The following is a 19,939-nucleotide window of genomic DNA, read 5'->3' as shown; positions in this document are numbered from 1 at the left end:
GGGCAGAGATAGCTTTGATTCTGGGATCAAACTGTATTTCTTTTTTCGGTTCTTTTTACCTTTTTGACTCTAATTTTGGGACCAGGGAAAATATCTTTCATATGCTCTGAATATAGGGGCTTAGTGTGTTCTTCTGGTCCTGATTCTGAAGTCTGAGAAAATTTCTCCAGCTATAGGTTTGGGGACAAAGTGTCTCTTCCCTTAACTTGAGTCCCATTTTCAGTGTGTGTGTGTGTGTGTGTGTGTGTTTTTTTTTTTTTTTTTTTTTTTTTACTGGATTGGGGTTTGGAGCCAAGCTGTTCAGGGAGTGAGTATGGGCTGCAGATCAGGGCTTTTCTGGGGCCTGGGAGATGATAGGATGAATCCACAACCCGCTGTCAGGTCTTTTTGGAGGAGGAAAGGTACCAGAGTCAGGCAGTGCGACCACCAAGAAGGAAAGGGGGAAATCCCTACCTAACCAGACTGGACTGAATGTGCCTAGCTAGCAGTCAGTCCATGGGAGTTCACTGTAACCAGTGAAGTCCATGGTGAGGTGCAGTCTCGCCAATCCTACAGGACAGAGTGGGGACACTAGACACTGAGTGACTTTCACCCAATTACTTGGTGATTATTTTAAAACAGCCAAGTGGGGGACTTACCAATCAGCCACTATTGGATGAGGGAATTGGGAGACAGAGGATTTGAATGTATGGAAAAGGGCTGGGAGATTCCTGGCCCATCCACTCTCAGCACCAATGAGGAGAACCTCCCCTGCAAAGTGGGGGCTCCCTCCTGGACCCCATAACAGGCACAAACTACACCTACACACTTATTTTCACAGAGAGATTCTTTATGAAGTGGGGGAGGGTTAAAATGACTGCATTCTGACTCAGGAAGAAAACCAGCAGCAAATGACCTTAAAGGTGTAATTTTTAAGAAAAGGGGAGATCAGTGTTAGAATGGGCTAGGAAGCTGTGTTGTATTTTGATTGGGCATGTGAATTAGGTGAGCCAAAGAGGGTTGTTGATTTCTGGGCTTCAATACTTTGATAACTGGGCCTTGGTAGTCGGCCTCAGGAGGAGGAAGTGGCCGAACAGGTGAGAGGACCTTGGTGGTCAGCTTTAGGGATGTCATTTGGTGGTTTTCAGCAAGGCAGAGGGAATAGGAGAAAAGAGCAAAGCCACATGGTCGAGTGGGCTAGTGTAATGCAGTTAGCATGTAGCTACAAGTACTGGGTCATCAGTTACACACAAACACACATACATTCAGATTCACCCCTGCAAACACACACACACACACACACACACACACACACACACACACACACATGCAAACTCATCCACAAGCATACATGCATCAGGCACACAGCATTGTACTTGTTGTTACCCCAGAAGGATGGTCTTTATCTTCTACAATTTTCTCTTTAACTAAAGAAAGGACCCCAAGCTCTTCTCAGAGACAGTGGAGGTGTCTTAGCTCTGAGGTGAGCAGATTTGGCTTTTTGCAGGCTCTGTTCCCACATGTGACCTTGACTCCCTCTTTCCTTGCTGGTCTCACTGTGAGATCAAGGCTCTAAAGGAGTAAACTTCGCGGTATCCTGTTACCCAGGGACAAAGGTGGCTGCTGGCCTCTCTACCCTCCTCAGCTCACAATACACTGGCACAGAAATAGGAGTCAGGGCTTCCGGGTGCTGAAGTCAGCTGCTCTTCCCCGGTTCTCCAACTCCTAGAATTGTGCTGTGACTCCCACAGTGAAACCAAGGAGGAGTTTATGGTCAGGGCATAGGCAGGACATCAGTAAGACTGTGACAGGATGTGTGTATGGTAGGGAGAAGAGATGGCAGATGGCAGTGTCTCCAGACAATCAGAGACAGAGCCTCCAGACAGTAGCATCAACCCCTCTCCCACAGCCTCGGCTCACCCTGCCATTCTAACCTGTCAGGGGAATAAATAAACCCAAGTCTGGGGACTGAAATGCCACAGTCTGAGCAGGCAGACGTTTACCGCTGTTACCATGGTACTGACGTGTACTTGTAATGTACTTTCCTGTAAACAGGACCAAGTGGCTTCCATTCTCAGAGACAGACTTCATTAGGGACAGGCCATGCCATCTGCTGATATATCCCTTCTGCTACATGGCACAACTGCTGTTCTGTGATGAGAAGTATTGAAGCACATTGAAATATATGTATATATTTAGATATACATTTCTTTTCTCAAGATAGGGTTTCTCTGTGTAATAGGCTGTCCTGGAACTCACTCTGTAGACTGGGCTGGCCTTGAACTCACAGAGATCTACTTGTCTCTGCCTCCTGGGTGCTGGAATTAAAGGCGTACACCACCACTGCCTGGCTAGGTATACATATCACATTTATGTAAAGACTGAAATAAAAAATAGGATTATAATGGGGATGGGAGGATGAATTTTACATGGAAACCTGGCCAAGTCGTACCACCCAGATGCACTAACCATTAGTAGAATGAGCTGAAGCCATATTTAGATGATACTAAATTGTGAGTGAGGAGAGACATTGAACAAACTTCTATATTGTGAATTACATCAGACAAGTCATTGAAGAAGATCCAACAACACCAAAGAAGAGAGACTTTTTGCTCCAAGCTGTTTGGATACAAGTTACAGCATCAATTCCTCCACGGATGTCTGGGTTTTCAGAAAGAGAATGAGCTATGGATACAAGAGTATTATGTTTGGAATCTGAAATGAGTTCCACAGGCTCCTGTAGTTCACACTGTGGAGCCTTGGGCAGGGCTGTTAGTGGGTCTGGTGCCCAGGACTGTGATTCCCTGCCTCGTGTCCTCTAGCTCTGTCTGCTGCTTCTCTGTCGTCTCCCAGACAGCCTTCTGCTTGGATGGACCCCACCGCTTGGGCCACCTGCCAACTCTGGAAAGTGACCTGCAGTTCTCTGCTTCTGAGACAAAGCAGACCTTCCTCCCTCATGCTCTTTGGTCGGGTGTGTGCATTACCACACACAGAAGTCAAGGTTTGTTTCTGAGGTGTAAATTGTGTTTCAGTGTCCAAAGCAAGGCCAAAAGCAAACACTCATTGGAACTTGTGTCTCATTTTCCCTTCATTCCCAGTAATCGGGAGGCTTAGATATATATGGTTCCACCTTGTTTTCTAAAAGATCTTCCTTGTTGAGAAGAGCTATGGCATCATTTGCTGCAGCATCAATAAAGAGATTCTGCAAATAGTAAGACTTTTTGAAATAAATGCCAGCAGCAACTGGACCACCAGTAACTGAGGAAATGTGATGGATATATTTCCGCAGTTTGTCCTCTAAGGACTCATTGTTCATCTGTGTGAACAAATGGGGAAACCGAAGGCGTGCCTTGAGTGTGTTGACAGGTGTGTTAAATTTCTTGGCAATGTTTCTCAGTGAGGCATCATCCAGGCCAAAGTAGGACTTGTAGAGATCGAACGTTTCATCCAGGTTCTCTATGTCGTCCATGATCATGCCACCAAGTGGAATGGTGGCAAGTACTCCAGCTTTGAGGGCCTCTAGGAAGACTTTCTGCTTCAGGGAATCTCTCTTGAGGTTAATGATTTCCTCAGTAACACTGTTCAAAAACAGCACGAAGACATGGCGCTTGTGGGCTGGGAGCTCGCTCAGTAGGGTGGTCTCCAGCTCTGGGAAGTCAAAGTCGGACACATCAAAGTTAGAGACTAAGAAAATTCGAGGCTCACCGGAGAGAGCCTTCTGGAGATGCCTTGAACAGTCACCTCGGATTTTCATCAGGACTTTCTCCTTATTGAAAGTCTTAGGTTTACTCTTCTGTTCATTATCTACGTCAATATCTATCTTGGTTCGGACAAAGTAGAAATTCATCTTCATCTTAGTGATGGCTTTGGCTAGCTGGGCATCATTTTCTTTGAAGCGTGTAGCCGAGATGATAATGAAGAAGTCATATCGACCAAACTTCATTTCTGTTAGGTAGTTTTCTGGTGGGAAGGAAGTAGATCCAATACCAGGCAGGTCCCATAGTGTCACCTGGGGAAGCTTTGGGTGCAGGTACGGAATTCTTTCCCAGGTTGTCTCTGTCACCCCGGTGGGGGCTGCACCTATGTCTTCCTGCCCCACCCCTCTCAGGGCATTGATGAACGTGGACTTCCCTGTCCCTGTCTCCCCTGTCACAGCGATGTTCAGGGGGGCATTCTCAATGTCTCTCAGTGCATTGTGGATTACAGAAAGGGCTTTCTGGAGGTTGTTTGTCTCAGTGTAGGATTTAATCAAGATGATGTTTTCTTCAGAGAGGATTTGGCTTTCCCTCTTAAAATTCTTAAAGAATGCATCAAAGCTGGAGGCCCAAGCCATGGAGCTGAATAGAGCAGACAGGAGAGATATTGTAATCATTAACAAAGCAGGGCAAAGCCTTGGTGTTTGCTGGTTCAGTAAAGCAGGACCCTGACCCTGTCCCATTTCACATCCAGCATTGGCTTTCTTCTGTTCTCTTGGTTGCTGCTTCCCCTAATGACCTCCCCAGTGGGACATAACGAGGTCTCTTTCTCACACTTCACTTCCTCCTAGGAATTTCCTTGCACTACTTGCTCTAATTCAGACCCCAATTACCATGTGACCTTACCTATTGCAACCTTAACTATCAGTTTAAAGTCTCCTTTACATTCCTTTATTTTCATTAGAATGATACTCATACATGATGGCAACCCTAAAAGGACTTAAAAGAAGCAACACTTCTAGCAGGGTTCTCAACCTTATGTGAACATTGTGGACAGCCGTACACCCCATTCTTTGGGACCTCCCTAGTGGAACAAAACCCAGGGGTCCCTCCCCAATTCCCTTGGCTTTTTCTAGCCAGCCAGCAGGGAGTTTTCCTGCAGCTGGGCTGTCCCCCACCCCACCCCCAAACCCGCCTGTTCGCCTGCCTGAGAGCTCTATGGAACCCTGCAACACAGTTTGCTCTAACAATGAGGGGACCTAAGAGGGCAGACCAAGAAAAACTCCCAAGTACTTAGACAGCCACAGCAAGGATTGGACCCAGACACCAAGACACTGCCAGCCTCATTTGAAGAAAGAGATGGGTAGGTGCCAGTGCAAGAATTCCTCCAACATCCTAAAAAGCAATGGAAACACTAGAACCCAGCAGACACACAACAGGAAGAATTGATCATTCTAACCCAAAAGAAGTAGAAGAAAATGACTTTAAATGTAACTTTATGAAAATGATGGAAACTTTTAAAGAGGAAGTGAAAAACTCCCTTAATGAGGAAAAGACAAACAAAAAATTGGAAGAAATTAATAAATCCCTCAAAGATACCCAAGAAAAACAAGAAAAAGCTATCAGCCAGGTAAAGGAAACAGTTCAAGACTTGAAGACTGAAATAGAGGTAATTGGTGTAGGAGGATCTTCTGTCTATGTGTTATTTTCATTGGTTAAATAAAGAGACTGCCTTGGCCTTTTGATCGGACAGAAAATTAGGTGGGCGGAGTAGACAGAACAGAATTCTGGGAGGAGGAAGGCAGAGTCAGAAAAAGCCACCCGCCATGAAGCTGCCAGGTCAGACATGCTGAATCTTTCCCAGTAAGCCATGAGCTCGTGGTGACATACAGATTATTAGAAATGGGTTAAATCAAGATGTGAGAGTTAGCTAATAAGAGGCTAGCACTAATGGGCCAGGCAGTGTTTAAATGAATACAGTTTCCATGTAATTATTTCGGGTATAAACTAGCCAGGAGCTGGGAGGCAGGAAAGCGACCTGCTGCTCCTCATTACTACAGGTAATAAAGAAAACACAAACCAAGGGAATTCTGGATATGGAAAATATGGGTAAGCAAACAGGAATTACAGAGACAAATATAACCATCAGAATACAAGAGATAGAAGAAAGAATCTCAGGCACTGAAGATACTATAGAGGAAATAGATTCATTGGTCAAAGAAAACGTTAAATCCAACAAATTCTTAACACAAAACATTCAGGAAATCTGGGACACTATGAAAAGAGCAAACCTGAGATTAATAAGGGTAGAAGAAGAACTCCAGCTCAAAGGCACAGAAAATATACTCAACAAAATCATAGAAGAAAATTTCCCAAACTAAAGAAGGATATCCCTATTAAGGTATAAGAAGCTTACAGGTGCCCATCAAAATTTCAGCAAAATTCCTCAAAGACCTGGAAAGAACAGTACTCAACTTCATTTGGAAAAGCAAAAAACCCAGGATAGCCAAAACAATCCTGGGCAATAAAAGAACTTGTGGAGGCATCATAATCCCTGACTTCAAACTCTACTACAGAGCTACAGTACTGACAACAGCTTGGTATTGGCATAAGAACAGACAGGAGGACCAATGGAACCGAACAGAAAACCCAGATATCAATCTACACATCTTCAAAAACCTAATATTTGATAAAGATGCAAAAATATCAAATAGAAAAAAGAAAGCATATTTAACAAGTGGTGCTGGCATAACTGGATATCAACATATAGAAAAATGAAAATACTCCCATATTTATCACCATGCACAAACTCAAGTCCAAATGGATCAAAGACCTCAACATAAAGCCAGGCACACTGAACCTTATAGAAGAGAAAGTGGGAAGTACACTTAAATACATTGGCACAGGGAACCACTTCCTAAATAGAACACCAGCAGCACAGACACTGAGAGAAACAATTAATAAACGGGAACTTCTGAAACTAAAAAGCTTCTGTAAAGCAAAGGACACAGTCAACAAGACAAAACGACAGCCTACAGAATGGGAAAATATCTTCACTAACCCCACATAAGACAGAGGTCTGATATCCAAAATATATAAAGAACTCAAGAAATTAGACACCAAAAGATCACATAATCCAATAAAAAATGGAGTACAGACCTAAACAGAGAAGTCTCGGCAGAGGAATCTAAAATGGCTGAAAGATACTTAAGGAAATGTTCAACATCCTTAGCCATCAGAGAAATGCAAATCAAAACAACAACACCTGTAAGAATGGCCAAGATCAAACACACTGATGACAACTTATGCTGGAGAGGTTGTGGGGGAGAAGTGAACACTTCTGCATTGCTGCTGGGAATGCAAGCTGGTACAACCCCTTTGGATGTCAGTATGGCAATTTCTCAGAAAATTAGGAAACAACCTTCCTCAAGACCCAATAATACCACTTTTGGGTATATATCCAAAGGATGCTCAATTGTGCCACAAGGACATGTGCTCAACGATGTTCACAGCAGCTTTCTTTGTCATAGCCAGAACCTGGAAACAACCTAATTGCCCCTCGATTGAAGAATGGATAAAAAAAAAAAGTGGTACATTTACACAATGAAGTACTACACAGCAGAAAAAAAATAACAACAGCTTGAATTTTGCAGGAAAATGGATGGAACTAGAAAACATTATTTTGAGTGAGGTAACCTAGACAGAAAGACAATTATCACATGTATTCACTCATAGGTGGTTTTTAAACATAAATCAAAGAAAGCCAGCCTACAAACCACAATCCCAGAGAACTTAGGCAACAATATGGACACTAAGAGAGATTCACATAGATATAATCTACATGAGAAGTATAAAGTATAAAAAGACAAGCTATCCTGAGTAAATTAGGAGCATGGAGACCTTGGGGAAGTATTGAAGGGGGCAGGGGGAGAGGCAGGGAGGGGAGCAGAGAAAAATGTAGAGCCCAATAAATATCATGGGAAAAAAATTAGATGCCTACATTCCCCTGAGTGATTCTCATTTAATTGGGTCGAGGAAGACCCTGTAATAGGTATTTTGATAAAGGTCCTTGGAGGATTCTAATGAGCCACCAGGACTGAGAGTCTTGAGTTTAGAAGTATAGCTGAGGACTTCACATCAATAAACCTATTTCATTAATGACGTTACTAGAGAGAAAGGGTTAAGAAATTCTATCACTATGAAGTTTAGTGTGGGTAAAGAAGTATTTTATTTTATTTTTTTATTTTTTTTTGGTTTTTCGAGACAGGGTTTCTCTGTGGCTTTGGAGCCTGTCCTGGAACTAGCTCTGTAGACCAGGCTGGTCTCGAACTCACAGAGATCCACCTGCCTCTGCCTCCCGAGTGCTGGGATTAAAGGCGTGCGGGTAAAGAAGTATTTTAACACAGGAAAGCAAAAGCCAGTTTTCTCTTGTGGGATCAGTTTTTAAACTTGGAAAAATATTATTCTTGTTAAGGAAAAAAAAAAGCTTACAGGACACCAAATAGACTGAAACAACAACAACAAAAATCCTAATCATATAATAATCAGAACACAAAACATAAAGAATAAAGAAAGAATATTAACAGCTGCAAAGGAAAAAGGTCAAATAACATATAAAGGCAAACTTATCAGAATTCCATTTGACTTCTCAATGGAAACCATGAAAGCCAGAAGGTCCTGGATAGATGTATTGCAGATACTAAGAGACCATGGATACAAGCCCAGACTACTATACCCAGCAAAGCTTTCTTTCACCATTGATGGAGAAAACAAGATATTCCATGACAAAAACAGATTTAAACAATCCACAAACCCAGCCTTACAGAAAGTACTAGAAGGAAAACCTCAACCCAAGGAAGCCAACTACACCCACAATAATACAGACATCTGATTACCCTCCACCAGGATAACCCAAAAAAGGGAAACACATAAACACTACTCCCGCAAAATAACTGGAGTTGACAACTACTGGTTATTAATATCGCTTAATATCAATGGACTCAATTCACCTATAAAAAGACACAGGCTAAGAGAATGGATATGAAAACAGGATCCAGCCTTCTCCTGTGTACAAGAAACACACCTCAACCTCAAAGACACACAGTAACTCAGAGTAAAGGGTTAGGAAAAGGTTTTCCAATCAAAAGGACCTAAGAAACAAGCAGGTGTGGCTCTCCTAATATCTAACAAAATTGATCTCAAACTAAAATCAATCAGAAGAGATGGAGAAGGACACTTTATACTCATAACAGGAACAATTCATCAAGATGAAGTCTTAATCCTGAACATCTATGCCCCTAACACAAGAGTACCCACATATGTAAAAGAAACATTACTAAAACTTAAATTGCACATCGAACCCCACACACTACAATAGTAGGAGATTTCAACACTCCTCTCTCACCAATGAACAGGTCAACCAGACAGAAGTTTAATAGAGAAATAAGAGAATTAACAGATGTAATGAATCAAATGGACTTAACAGATATCTATAGAACATTCCACCCAAACACAAAAGAATATACCTTCTTCTAAGAACCTTCTCTTCTTCATGGAACCTTTTCTAAAACTGATCACACATTCAGTAACAAAGTAAACATCCACGGATACAAAAAAAATCAGAGTAACCCCCTGTGTCTTATCGGATCACCATGAAGTAAAGTTAGAATTTAACAATACTACTCCCAGAAATCCTACAAACCAATGGAAACTGAACAGTCAACTACTGAACATCCCCGGTCAGGGAAGAAATAAAGAAAGAAATTAAAGTCTTCCTTGAATTCAACGAAAATAAAGGCACAACATATCCATACCTATGGGACACCATGAAAGCAGAGCTGAGAGGAAAGTTCACAGCACTGAGTACCCACATAAAGAAAATGGAGAAAACTCACATTAGTGATTTAACGGCACACCTGAAAGCTCTAGAAAAAAAAGGAAGCAGACTTACCCAGAAGGAGTAGAAGACAGGAAATAATCAATTGAGGGCTGAAATTAACAAAATAGAAACACAGAAAACAATCCAAAGAATCAATGAAACAAAGAGCTGGTTCTTTGAGAAAATCAACAAGATTGACAAACCCTTATCCAAACTAATCAAAAGGCAGAGAGAGAACATCCAAATTAACAAACTCCAAAATGAAAAGGGGGACATAACAACAGACACTGAGGAAAGTCAGAGAATCATTAGGTCTTACTACAAAGACCTGTACTCCACAAAATAGGAAAATGTAAAAGAAATGGATAATTTTTGTGATTGATACCATATACCAAACTTAAATCAAGACCAAATGAGCAATTTAAATAGACCTATAAGCTAGGAGGTAATAGAAGCTGTCATTAAAAACCTCCCAACCAAAAAAAGCCCAGGGCTGGATGATTTTAGTGCAGAATTCTACCAGAGCTTCCAAGAAGAGCTAATACCTACATTCCTTAATGTGTTCCACATAATAGAAACAGAAGGGTCATTGCCAAACTCTTTTTATGAAGCTACAGTTACCCTGATACCAAAGCCACACAAAGACTCAACAAAGAAAGAGAATTACAGACCAATCTCACTCATGAAATGGATGAAAAATTCTCAATAAAATACTGGCAAACCGAATCCAAGAACACATAAAAAAAAATCATCCATCATGATCAAGTAGGCTTCATCCCAAAGATGCAGGGCTGGTTCAACATATGAAAATCTATCAATGTAATGCATCATATAAATAAACATAAAGAAGAAACCATATGATCATTTAATTAGATGCTGAAAAAGCATTTGACAAAATCCAACACCCCTTCATGATAAAGGTCTTGGAGAAATTCGGTATACAAGGATTATATCTAAATATAATAAAAACAATATACAGTAAGCTGACAGCAAACATCAAATGGTGCTGGCATAACTGGGTATCAACCTGTAGAAAAATGAAAATAGATCCATATCTATCGTCATGCAGAAAACTCAAGTGCAAATGGATTAAAGACCTCAGTATAAATCTGACTACACTGAACCTGATAGAAGAGAAAGTGGGAAGAACCTTCAATGCATGAGCACAGGAGCCTACTTCCTAAATATAATCCCAGTAGCACAGACAATAAGAGCATCAATAAATAAATGGGACCTCCTGAAACTGAGAAGCCTCTGTAAAGCAATAAGACAATAAGTCAATAAGACAAAAAGGCAGCCTACTGAATGGGTAAAAATCTTCACCAACCCCACATCAGACAAAGGACTGATCTCTAAAATAGAAAAAGAACTCAAGAAATTAGACATCAAAATTCTAAATAACTCAATTAAAAAGTGGTGTGCGGAACTAAACAGAGAATTCTCAACAGGAGAATTCAAATGGCCAAAAGACACTTAAGGACATGTTGTTCTTTCTTAGCTATCAGGAAAATGCAAATCAAAACAACTTTGAGATACCATCTTACACCTGTCAGGATGGCCAAGATCAAAAACACTGATGATAGCTTATGCTGGAGAGGTTATGGAGCAAGGGGAAAACACATCCATTGCTGGTGGGAATGCAAACTTGTGCAACCACTTTGGAATCCAGTGTGGTGGTTTCTCAGAAAGCTGGGAATCAACCTACCTCAGGATCCAGCAGTTCCACTCTTGGGAATATACCCAAAAGGTTCTCAACCATACTACAAGATCAGTTGTTCAACTATGTTCATAGCAGCATTATTTGTAATAGCCAGAACCTGGAAACAACCTAGATGCCCCATAATTGAAGAATGGGTAAAGAAAGTGTGGCACATCTACACATTAGAGTACTATTCAGAGGTAAAAAATGATGACATCTTGAATTTTGCATGCAAATGGATGGAATTAGAAAACACTATCCTGAGTGAGGTAACCCAGACCCCAAAAATGAATATGGTATGTACTCACTCATAAGTGGATACTAGTCATAAACAAGGGACATTCATGTTCATGATCCTAGAGAATCTAAGTAATAAGGTGAAACCAAAGAAAAACATATATAGATCCACCTGGAAATTGGAAACAGACAAGATTGCCTGACAAAATTTGGGAGAATGGATGAACTCCAGCTAAGATCCTAAACAATAAAGGAGAGGGTGCCTGAACTAGCCTTGCCCTGTAGTCAGAATGATGATTATCTTAAATATCACCATAGAACCTTCATCCAACAACAGATGGCAACAGAGGCAATGATCCACATTGGAGCACTGGACTGAGCTCCCAAGGTCCAATGGAAGAGTGGAAGGAGTGAGAGTATAAACAAGGAAGTCAAGACCATGAGGGGTTCACCCACTGAGACAGTTTGCCTGAGCTAAAGGGAGCTCACCAACTCCAACTGGACAGGGAATGAATGAACATGGGATCAAACTAGTCCCTCTGAATGTGGTTGTCAGTTGGGGGCAGACTGAGGGGCCACTGACAGTGGCACTGGAATTTGTCTCTACTGCATGTACTGGCTTTTTGGGATCCTATTCTCTTTGCATGCATAACCTTGCTCAACCTAGATGTAGTAGGGAGGGTCTTGGACTTTCCACAGGGCGGAGTGCATTGCCCTATTTTAGGATTGGAGGGCATGGGGTGAAAGGGTGTGTGAAGAGGGTGGGGGGAGTTGGAGGAGGGGAGGGAGTGAGAATTTGGATTGGTACTTTTTAAAAGTAATAAAATAAAATAATAAGAAGAAAAAAAAGAAAAGAGATGCCTCTGTAGAAGGAAGATTTAAGTGAGGTACTCTGCTCCCTGGTGTTCAGATACTCAGCTGTGCACATCACTGTGCTGTGTTCTCTGGGGTGACTAGGTCAGAAATCAAGACAACTAAGAATCAGAGCTTCCATACCAGGCACTGAGAAGGACATCCTGGGAGAGCTCTGAGAAGCATCCTGCATAATGCTGACAGATTTACAAGGTCATAGCATTTCTCAAAATCATACAGGTTCAGAGACTCCAGAAAAAAACAGGAATAACATAGAGAAAAAGTTAAAACTAGAGAAAAAGACCCCTATTGGAATGTTATAATTTCATATATATATATATGTTATATATATATGTATACTTATATACTTTAAATGACTTATGTTATTGACTGGTAATACCTCCCCTATAATCTATAGAGTAATAGGAGCTTCATTGTCAGGCATGAGAAACTTCTCTCGAGTTGTGGGTCAGGGGAGTCCATGATACTCCTCAAACAGTACAGACTCCTGCTGTTGCCCTTGCTTGAGCCCCAGAAGTTGAAGGGCACTGTACTGAAGACACAGCACACTTCAGATAAAGGACGCATAGAAATCAAGCTGCATCTGATCCATAGTCTCCTCCCTGAGGCCCAGCTTCCCTAACATCAGAATGAGCTGTAAGAGTTTCCAAAGGAGGAGAACATTCTAGAATCCTGCCCAGCTGGGACTCCCGTGAGCCACAGTGATGATCATCACACTGAGGTAACTAAAGGTTCAGGGGTGGCATTTGTGTGTTAGTGGTGACCCACACCTGTCTAATCGTGCATCACGCTGGCTGAACAAGAAGAAAATTGTGCCTGGTAACTGAAAACCTAACCAACCACCGTGTGCTGCTAGTGAGGTCACAGATCTCAGAGGAGAATCCATTGTGGCCACTTTCTTATCCCAGAATATTCTTAACTATTTTCTAAACACTTTTCTTTATACCCACAGGTACACGGAGCTCTCTAACCACCAAAGATTCTTCTTTTCACAGCAGTGAGAGATCATTTCAGAAAGCCACAGCTGGTCAAAAAGCAGAGAACAGCTGACTTTGCAGTGCCTAGTCTCGGTGGATAACATAAGCCTTGTAGTAATGGGAGCGGCGGGGCTGCATCCCCAGCACCCCGCTGCCCGCCAGGCTAGCTTTACCCGAAATAATTACACGGACACTGTATTCATTTAATCACTGCTTGGCCATTTCTATCTAGCCTCTTCTAGGCTAACTCTCGCACCTGGACTAGCCCATCTCTAATAATCTGCTGTAGCCCACAAGGTGGCTTACCAGGGAGATTCTAGCCTACGTCCATCCTGGGTCGGAGCTTCATCACGTGTGCCTCAGAGAGCAGAGCTCTCGCCTCTGCCTGCAAGAGTGGAGCATCGTGTCTCTCTGAGGCGTCTGCCCCCGAGAGGAGAGCTGTCGAGTCTGAGCTCACTTCCTCTTCCTCCCAGCATTCTGTTCTGTTTACTCCTCCCACCTATGTTTTAACCTATCAGGGCAAGCAGCTTCTTTATTTAATTAACCAATGACCTTCCTCCATCAAAGCCTTAACCTAAGAGAGAGAAAATACTGAGGAAGAGGGTGCAGAAGACACAAGAATAGGAAGACCACACAGTCCGCTGCAAGGCTGAGTCTTCTGGATATGACCAAGATACCCATGGAACCTCAACACTGTGGCCTTTTACACAGACCTGAACACTGACACCAACAGTTGACGTGCCATAGTGGGTGTGGGAAATTGTGTGGATGTGACACTTTGATGAAGAGTCACAAGTGGTAAAAAGCTGCAGAGAGACAGAAGTAGTCTCACCTAGATATGAGAGCTCCCTAATTGATTATTCAATCCCTAATGTTAAGCCCTAATACATATGTTTGTCTTTATATATCTACGATCTATCTATCTATCTATCTATCTATCTATCTATCTATCTATCTATCTATCTCTCTATCTATCATCTATCTATCTACCTATCATCTATCTATCTATCTACATATATATATCTATCTGAATATCTTTACATTTATCTATACAAACTCTACTAAATGCAGCAGGTTGAGCCTACGTATTTATTTTTTTTAATAGACATGTCGCAGTAATATAGACTCATCAGTCATACATTTGAAAGGAAATAGGAGGTATGGGAAGGACTTCAGGGAGGAGGAGGCAGGGATTAACGATGCACTTTTATTTTAATAAACAAATGTTACTTTTCTTCATGGCAAGCATTTAAATTAGATAAAGTTCAAAATTTAAAAAAGAAAAAAAAGAAAGAAAGAGTACTGTTAGAAGCAAGGGCAGCCATGAGGAGAACAGAGCCAAAGAACATAATTCAGAGCATCTAAGTACATTATTACAGTGATGTACGAAGCCATCCAGGGTTACACTGTAAGATATTGTCTCCAAATCACTGGTCAGAGCTCGCCTGACCAACTCCCTACTTCATGAGTGCTGGTAGCTGCCAACCTCCCTGTGTACCCACTACCCACCCTTGAGGTGATTTCCTGTGCCTCAAAGACTTCAGGTTCCCCAGCTTTGCCTGCCAGGCCTCTTGCCCACCCACTGCGTGGCTTGTCTACCCACCTACTCACCCAGGGAGGTCAGACCCCTCTTTGAGTCTTAGACATCCAAGTTCACCTGACCCCTGTTGACCAACCCATGTCTCAGAGTCTTCAAAGCCCACCAACTCTTCCTATTATAAAATAAGTAAAAAGGTAAATAAATACAAAAGAAAATCCAACCACTGATCCAATAAAATTCAAAAAGAAAGCTTGGTTATATGAAAAACCAAGACAATTTGTCTGCTCTAAAAAACACAAACCCCAGAACTACAGCTTTCATGAGAATGACTTAGATAAAGTTCCAGATGAAGGATTCAAAAGAATGATGTAAATGTGACCAAAAAAATGGGGACTCAAACAATTAGCTGAATGAAAGAGAAGTCAACATAGAGCATGAAAATGGAATTCAATAATGAGAAATGCTGAGCAAAGCCTTGATTTAAATGACTGGAGATGAAAAATACATTAAAGCAAATGCTCAGAGCAAAGACTCAGCATCAGAGCCAATCATATGGAGGGGGGGAATGTCAGGAGCTGAGGACCATGTAGAGGAATTGGAGGATTTGGTCAGGGAAGACCACAAAAATTGAAAAATCTATGAACAAACCATGTGTGACCTTTGGAACACCATGAAATATATTCACATAGAAGGAGAAATCCATTCCAACAGCGCAGAAAATATTCTCAACCAACCATAGCAAGAATGTCCCCAAGTTTAAGGAGAGAAACGCACATCCAGACAGATACACGAGGATTGTAGAACACCAAATATACAGGGCAGAAAAAGAAACTCCTGAAGTTACAGCTAAACTGTGAAAATTCAGGGCCAAATGTTCTGCAAACTGCAGAGAACCAGCAGGAAGTGTAAAGGTGGGGCCATCAGAATAACAGCTGACTGACAGCAGCAGATTCCTGAAAGCCAGGGGCTCAACTGCTCTGCCAGACACTGTGGATGGCTGTTTCTCATCTGAGATTTTATCTCCATGGGGTACAGCAAAGACTCCAAGAGCATCTGGGTATCCCAGCTTGCTGTCTTCCTTCAAGCTTGACTACTTCAGAAGACCAGCTAGGTCCACACAAGCAGGGAGAAGGAAGGGCTGCTGCTTCTCTGCTTTGGGATGTTCTGTGGCACAGAAGATGGCACAGAAGGATGCTACTGTGCCTGCTCCCTGAGTGAAATCCCCAAGCCCCCCTGCCCCAGAGTCAGTGCTCCCCTCTTCATGTTATCACACATATAGGGCTATTGGGCAAGCTGAACTTAGGACCCTTCACTCACCTCAGCAGTGGTGACCTTGATCTGAGGGCAGTGGCGCCTCTGGGAAAGCTCTCCTCTTAGGAGAGGTCTGTGCACTGCAGCAAGGGCAGTTCCCTCAGAATGATCTAGAACTGGAATTCAGACTCAGGATGTTCAGGAAGAAAAGCGGTGAGTGCTGGAGTTTGAGTCCTAGGGAGAACTGCAAAGAGAAAGGTGGGACCCTTGTGATGGCAGCCGGGTTTTCCCCAAGTTACTTCATCATTCCTGGTCTTCACCCACCCTTGCTGTGTAATTTCCGGACTGGATAAGAGCTCTGTTCATACAAACCACCCCCAGCAATGGGGCTGCACTCAGAGTTGCTTTCAGTTTCTATTCCTAGAAATGGCTGGTTTGCATGAAACACTTAGGAAGTCCTTTAGAGAAGGTCTCAGACGGGTCAAGCTGTTTTAAGTTGTCTTACTAAGTCTGTGGCGTGCCCATGAGAGCACAGTTCATGGTAGAGAATCTGGGTCTGACCCTCTGGATCCCCCATTGGAGACTGCTAACTCAGGTGTGGGCATCTAGCCCTGGGCAAGCTACCCTTCTGCTGGGGGTCCCAGGTCCGTTAGAAATTTACAAGCCTGACTTCAGTCTAGGTTTTAATGAATTATAGACTTTTAATTAAAAAGACACCAGCCAGGAGCAAACCCGGGTGTTCTCTAAGTAATGCCCTGGCTATTGTTAGTCAGTGGAGTATAAAGGAAAAAAAACCTTCAAAGTTTTAATTTGGGGAGTCAAATAACACATATTCCTGTCTGGGTGTGAACAAATCTTTATCTTGTAACAGTTATCTTGCAGATGCTTCAGCCGTCCAAACAAGTGTTTCCTACAAAAGCAGAATGTAGCAGTTAGCCTGTTTATTCTCTGACCATTACCATGTAGGAACAGAGGGGGAAGTGAAATGTCCAACGTTCGACGTTCTCTCTCTCTCTCTGTCTCTCTTTCTTTCTCTTTCTCTCTTTCCTTCCTTTCTTCTTTTCTTCCTTCTTTTCCCCCAAGAATATCCTGTTTGGGTTAGCGCCTCACCCAAGTCCCTGGCATTCATATACCCCAAGAGTCTGGAATGTTTGGGTTAAGGCTTCACCCCAGCCCCTGGCATCCATGTATCTAAAGAGTCTGGAATGTTTGGGGAATAGTACCATCCCAAGCCCTCTCCCCTGGGAATTGCCTCAGTCCAGACTCCACCCCTAAGAAAGCCTGCCATATGATGGCGCCTCCCAAGAGATACTCAAGACCACACCCAACGGGTATTTAAACTGCCCCCAGAGAACAAACACGTGGTTTTCTGGTCTTCCTTCCCCAGCTCCTCTCCTCTCTGGGGTGCTGGAAAGTCATCTGGGAGTGTTGTTATCCATTAAACCTGGGCTTTCTCTAATTTGGTTTGATTTGGTCTGATATGGATTATTGCCTTGGCGGAGGGGCTTGTTGGGGTGCAGAAACTTTTCATAGCCTAGCTGTTTCAGGAAGTGTTCTGTCTGGGTCTAGCTGACAGGGCACATTCAAGGCAGGAGCAACTTCCTCATGGTTTATACAAGCTAAGAACAATTTTATTTTTACATGCTTAAAATGGTAAATTGATCCTCTAAACACAATGTTCACCATGACACTTCAAACCCAGCAAGTCCTGGCTGTGAGATGGCTACAGACCATCATGGTGGCCTTGCTCACTTAGGCCTTGCTTGCTGTGTTTGCTCTCTGTGTCTACTTGCTTGTTTGCTGTAATCTGACCTATCGGCTGTCTTCAAACAAGAAAACAGGAGCGATGAAGGATGCCTGGTCAGAACCCTGGCCTTGCACCATGTGTCTCAGTGTGGAAGTGTGTCTGATGCAGGTGATGGGGGAGATCACAGTCTCCTAACAGCCTGGAGTCAGCTGAGCAGACAGCAAACCAAAAAAAAAAAAAAAAAAAAAAAACCCTCTTTGCTTTTCCTTCTTTGCCAGCTCTCCAACTCTTGTTCATTTGTTGTGATGGCATCAGGAGCAGTGTGTCACAGAGCACACCCTTTTGTCCAATCAGCTTCACTTGTTGTTCAGTGCATTAACTCACTGTTCTGGTCCAAGGCCTCTGGTTTCTGGTACACCGTCATCACTGGGTCCTCACTGCATCCTCAGAAACTCCTCTGGGATATCCTGTGACTGCTTCTAATTGTGGAGATCCTGTGGGTCTCTTTCCACAGGGCCAGTCCTTTCCTGAACTCCTGCCAGTCCTAGATGGGGTAGATGTTAGCATGGGTCAACCGAAGGTCTGGCTATGGGCCTAGGTGGGAACTGACCTGGTCAGTCTGGGTCACTGGAGTTGCCCGCTTCAGGCGAGGGAGCACAGCCAGCTCCCCAATGCCCAAGCCATCAGGGTCAGCTCTCCCTCGCCTGTGATGAGGGGTGGGACCACCCTTCCTGAGTGCAGGGGCCAGCTCTCCAGCAAGGGCTGGGACCAGCTCTATTGCTGTAGTGTTCATTGAGAGGTAGGGCTAGTTTCCCCAGGGCCAGTGAAGGGTAGGCTTGTCTCAGCATGGCCCTTTATTTTCATCATGCCAGCCTGGTCCTATGGCTCTCTGAGGTTACACAGGCCATGATGTCAACACAGACCCTGGTTGTAGCTGGGCCTCGGACCCAGTCATGGCCCTTGGCAGCAGCCCAAGCCTGGACAACACCAGGGCACTGGTTGGTAACACAGGCCACCTAACCAGCATGGATCCAGCAGTAATACCGCGCTTGGACACCTCCATGGCCACAGGTGGCAGCCCAGGCACGGGGCATCCTGTGGTCCTTGGTGGCAACATGGACCGTGGATGCCCACACAGACCCTGGCTGTGATAGTACCATGGACCCAGACACGGCCTTTGGCAGCAGCCTGGGCTCCGATGTCATTCTGGCCCCAGGAGGCAAGCACGCCTCCCCTATGAGCCTACTCCTCACTGCCTTCATTTCTTCCATTCTCTGCCTCTTTCCACAGACCTGAACCATTCTGCTTCTCTTTCCTTCCCATTTCTCTACCACAAATTTGCTCATCATAATGGGACCCACTTGGCCAGTGCGCAAGGTGCAAGGTGGATGTCTTCTGCCAGCCCGGACCTTGAGGGCCCTGACTGAACCTGGGGGTGGCTAGAACCCACCTGAGAATTGCATCAGGGAGGCCGTGGTTTTCTTACCATCAGCCCAGGGCCTTCTGTATTCATTTTTTTCAACTGAAGATTTTTGCAGCTATTTTTATCAATAATATTAGTTAATATTCTGACATTTTTACCTGAGTAGATCTTGTGTGGGTCTTAATAGAGTAACCACGGCAACCTTGAGCTAATAGGTGCAATAGCCGTGCCAGGTCCAGGGGACATTTTTCACTCCTCCTCCTTATCCTCCAGCTCTTAGAGGTTTTCTTGCAGCCCTTCTGTGATCTTCCCTGAGCCTTAAAGATCAAGGGATGATCAATGTAGGTGCTCCATCTACGGCAGACCTTCCTAACCACTTTTTCCTAGCACTTTGAAGAGTAAGAATCTCTGCAGTTACTACCACCCACTAGAATAAGAAGATCCTTTGCCTAAGGCTGAGGGCGGCACACATCTGAAAATATGAATATAGATATTTAGAAGGCAGTTTGGCTGCTTAGGAAAATAGTAGGTCCTCCCTTTGGACCAATGAGCTCTCTAACCTCCTCCTCCTCCTTCTTCTTTTCAGTTTTTTGAGACAGGGTTTCTCTGTGGCTTTGGAGCCTGTCCTGGAACTAGCTCT

General features: G+C 43.4%; 1 protein-coding gene across 1 annotated transcript; it reads right to left on the bottom strand.

Moving 5' to 3' along the window:
* Positions 1-2,571: 2,571 nt before the first annotated feature.
* On the bottom strand, positions 2,572-16,251 carry LOC101988890 (T-cell-specific guanine nucleotide triphosphate-binding protein 1-like). Its single transcript, XM_005350186.3, has 2 exons — positions 16,196-16,251; positions 2,572-4,316 (listed from the first exon to the last, which is right to left on the bottom strand). Exon 2 carries the CDS (start codon positions 4,310-4,312, stop codon positions 3,068-3,070), a length of 1,245 nt encoding a protein of 414 aa, XP_005350243.1. The 5' UTR covers positions 4,313-4,316; positions 16,196-16,251; the 3' UTR covers positions 2,572-3,067.
* Between the last annotated feature and the right edge of the window lie 3,688 nt (positions 16,252-19,939).

The sequence above is a fragment of the Microtus ochrogaster genome, chromosome 7 (assembly GCF_000317375.1).
Source record: "Microtus ochrogaster isolate Prairie Vole_2 chromosome 7, MicOch1.0, whole genome shotgun sequence".
Classification (NCBI taxonomy): Eukaryota; Metazoa; Chordata; class Mammalia; order Rodentia; family Cricetidae; genus Microtus; species Microtus ochrogaster.
This window is presented reverse-complemented; position numbering and strand designations above follow the sequence as displayed.

What these genes read in the sequence shown, in the direction of transcription:
- LOC101988890 (XM_005350186.3), bottom strand. Translation starts at nt 4,312, where the DNA reads ATGGCTTGGGCCTCCAGCTTTGATGCATTCTTTAAGAATTTTAAGAGG.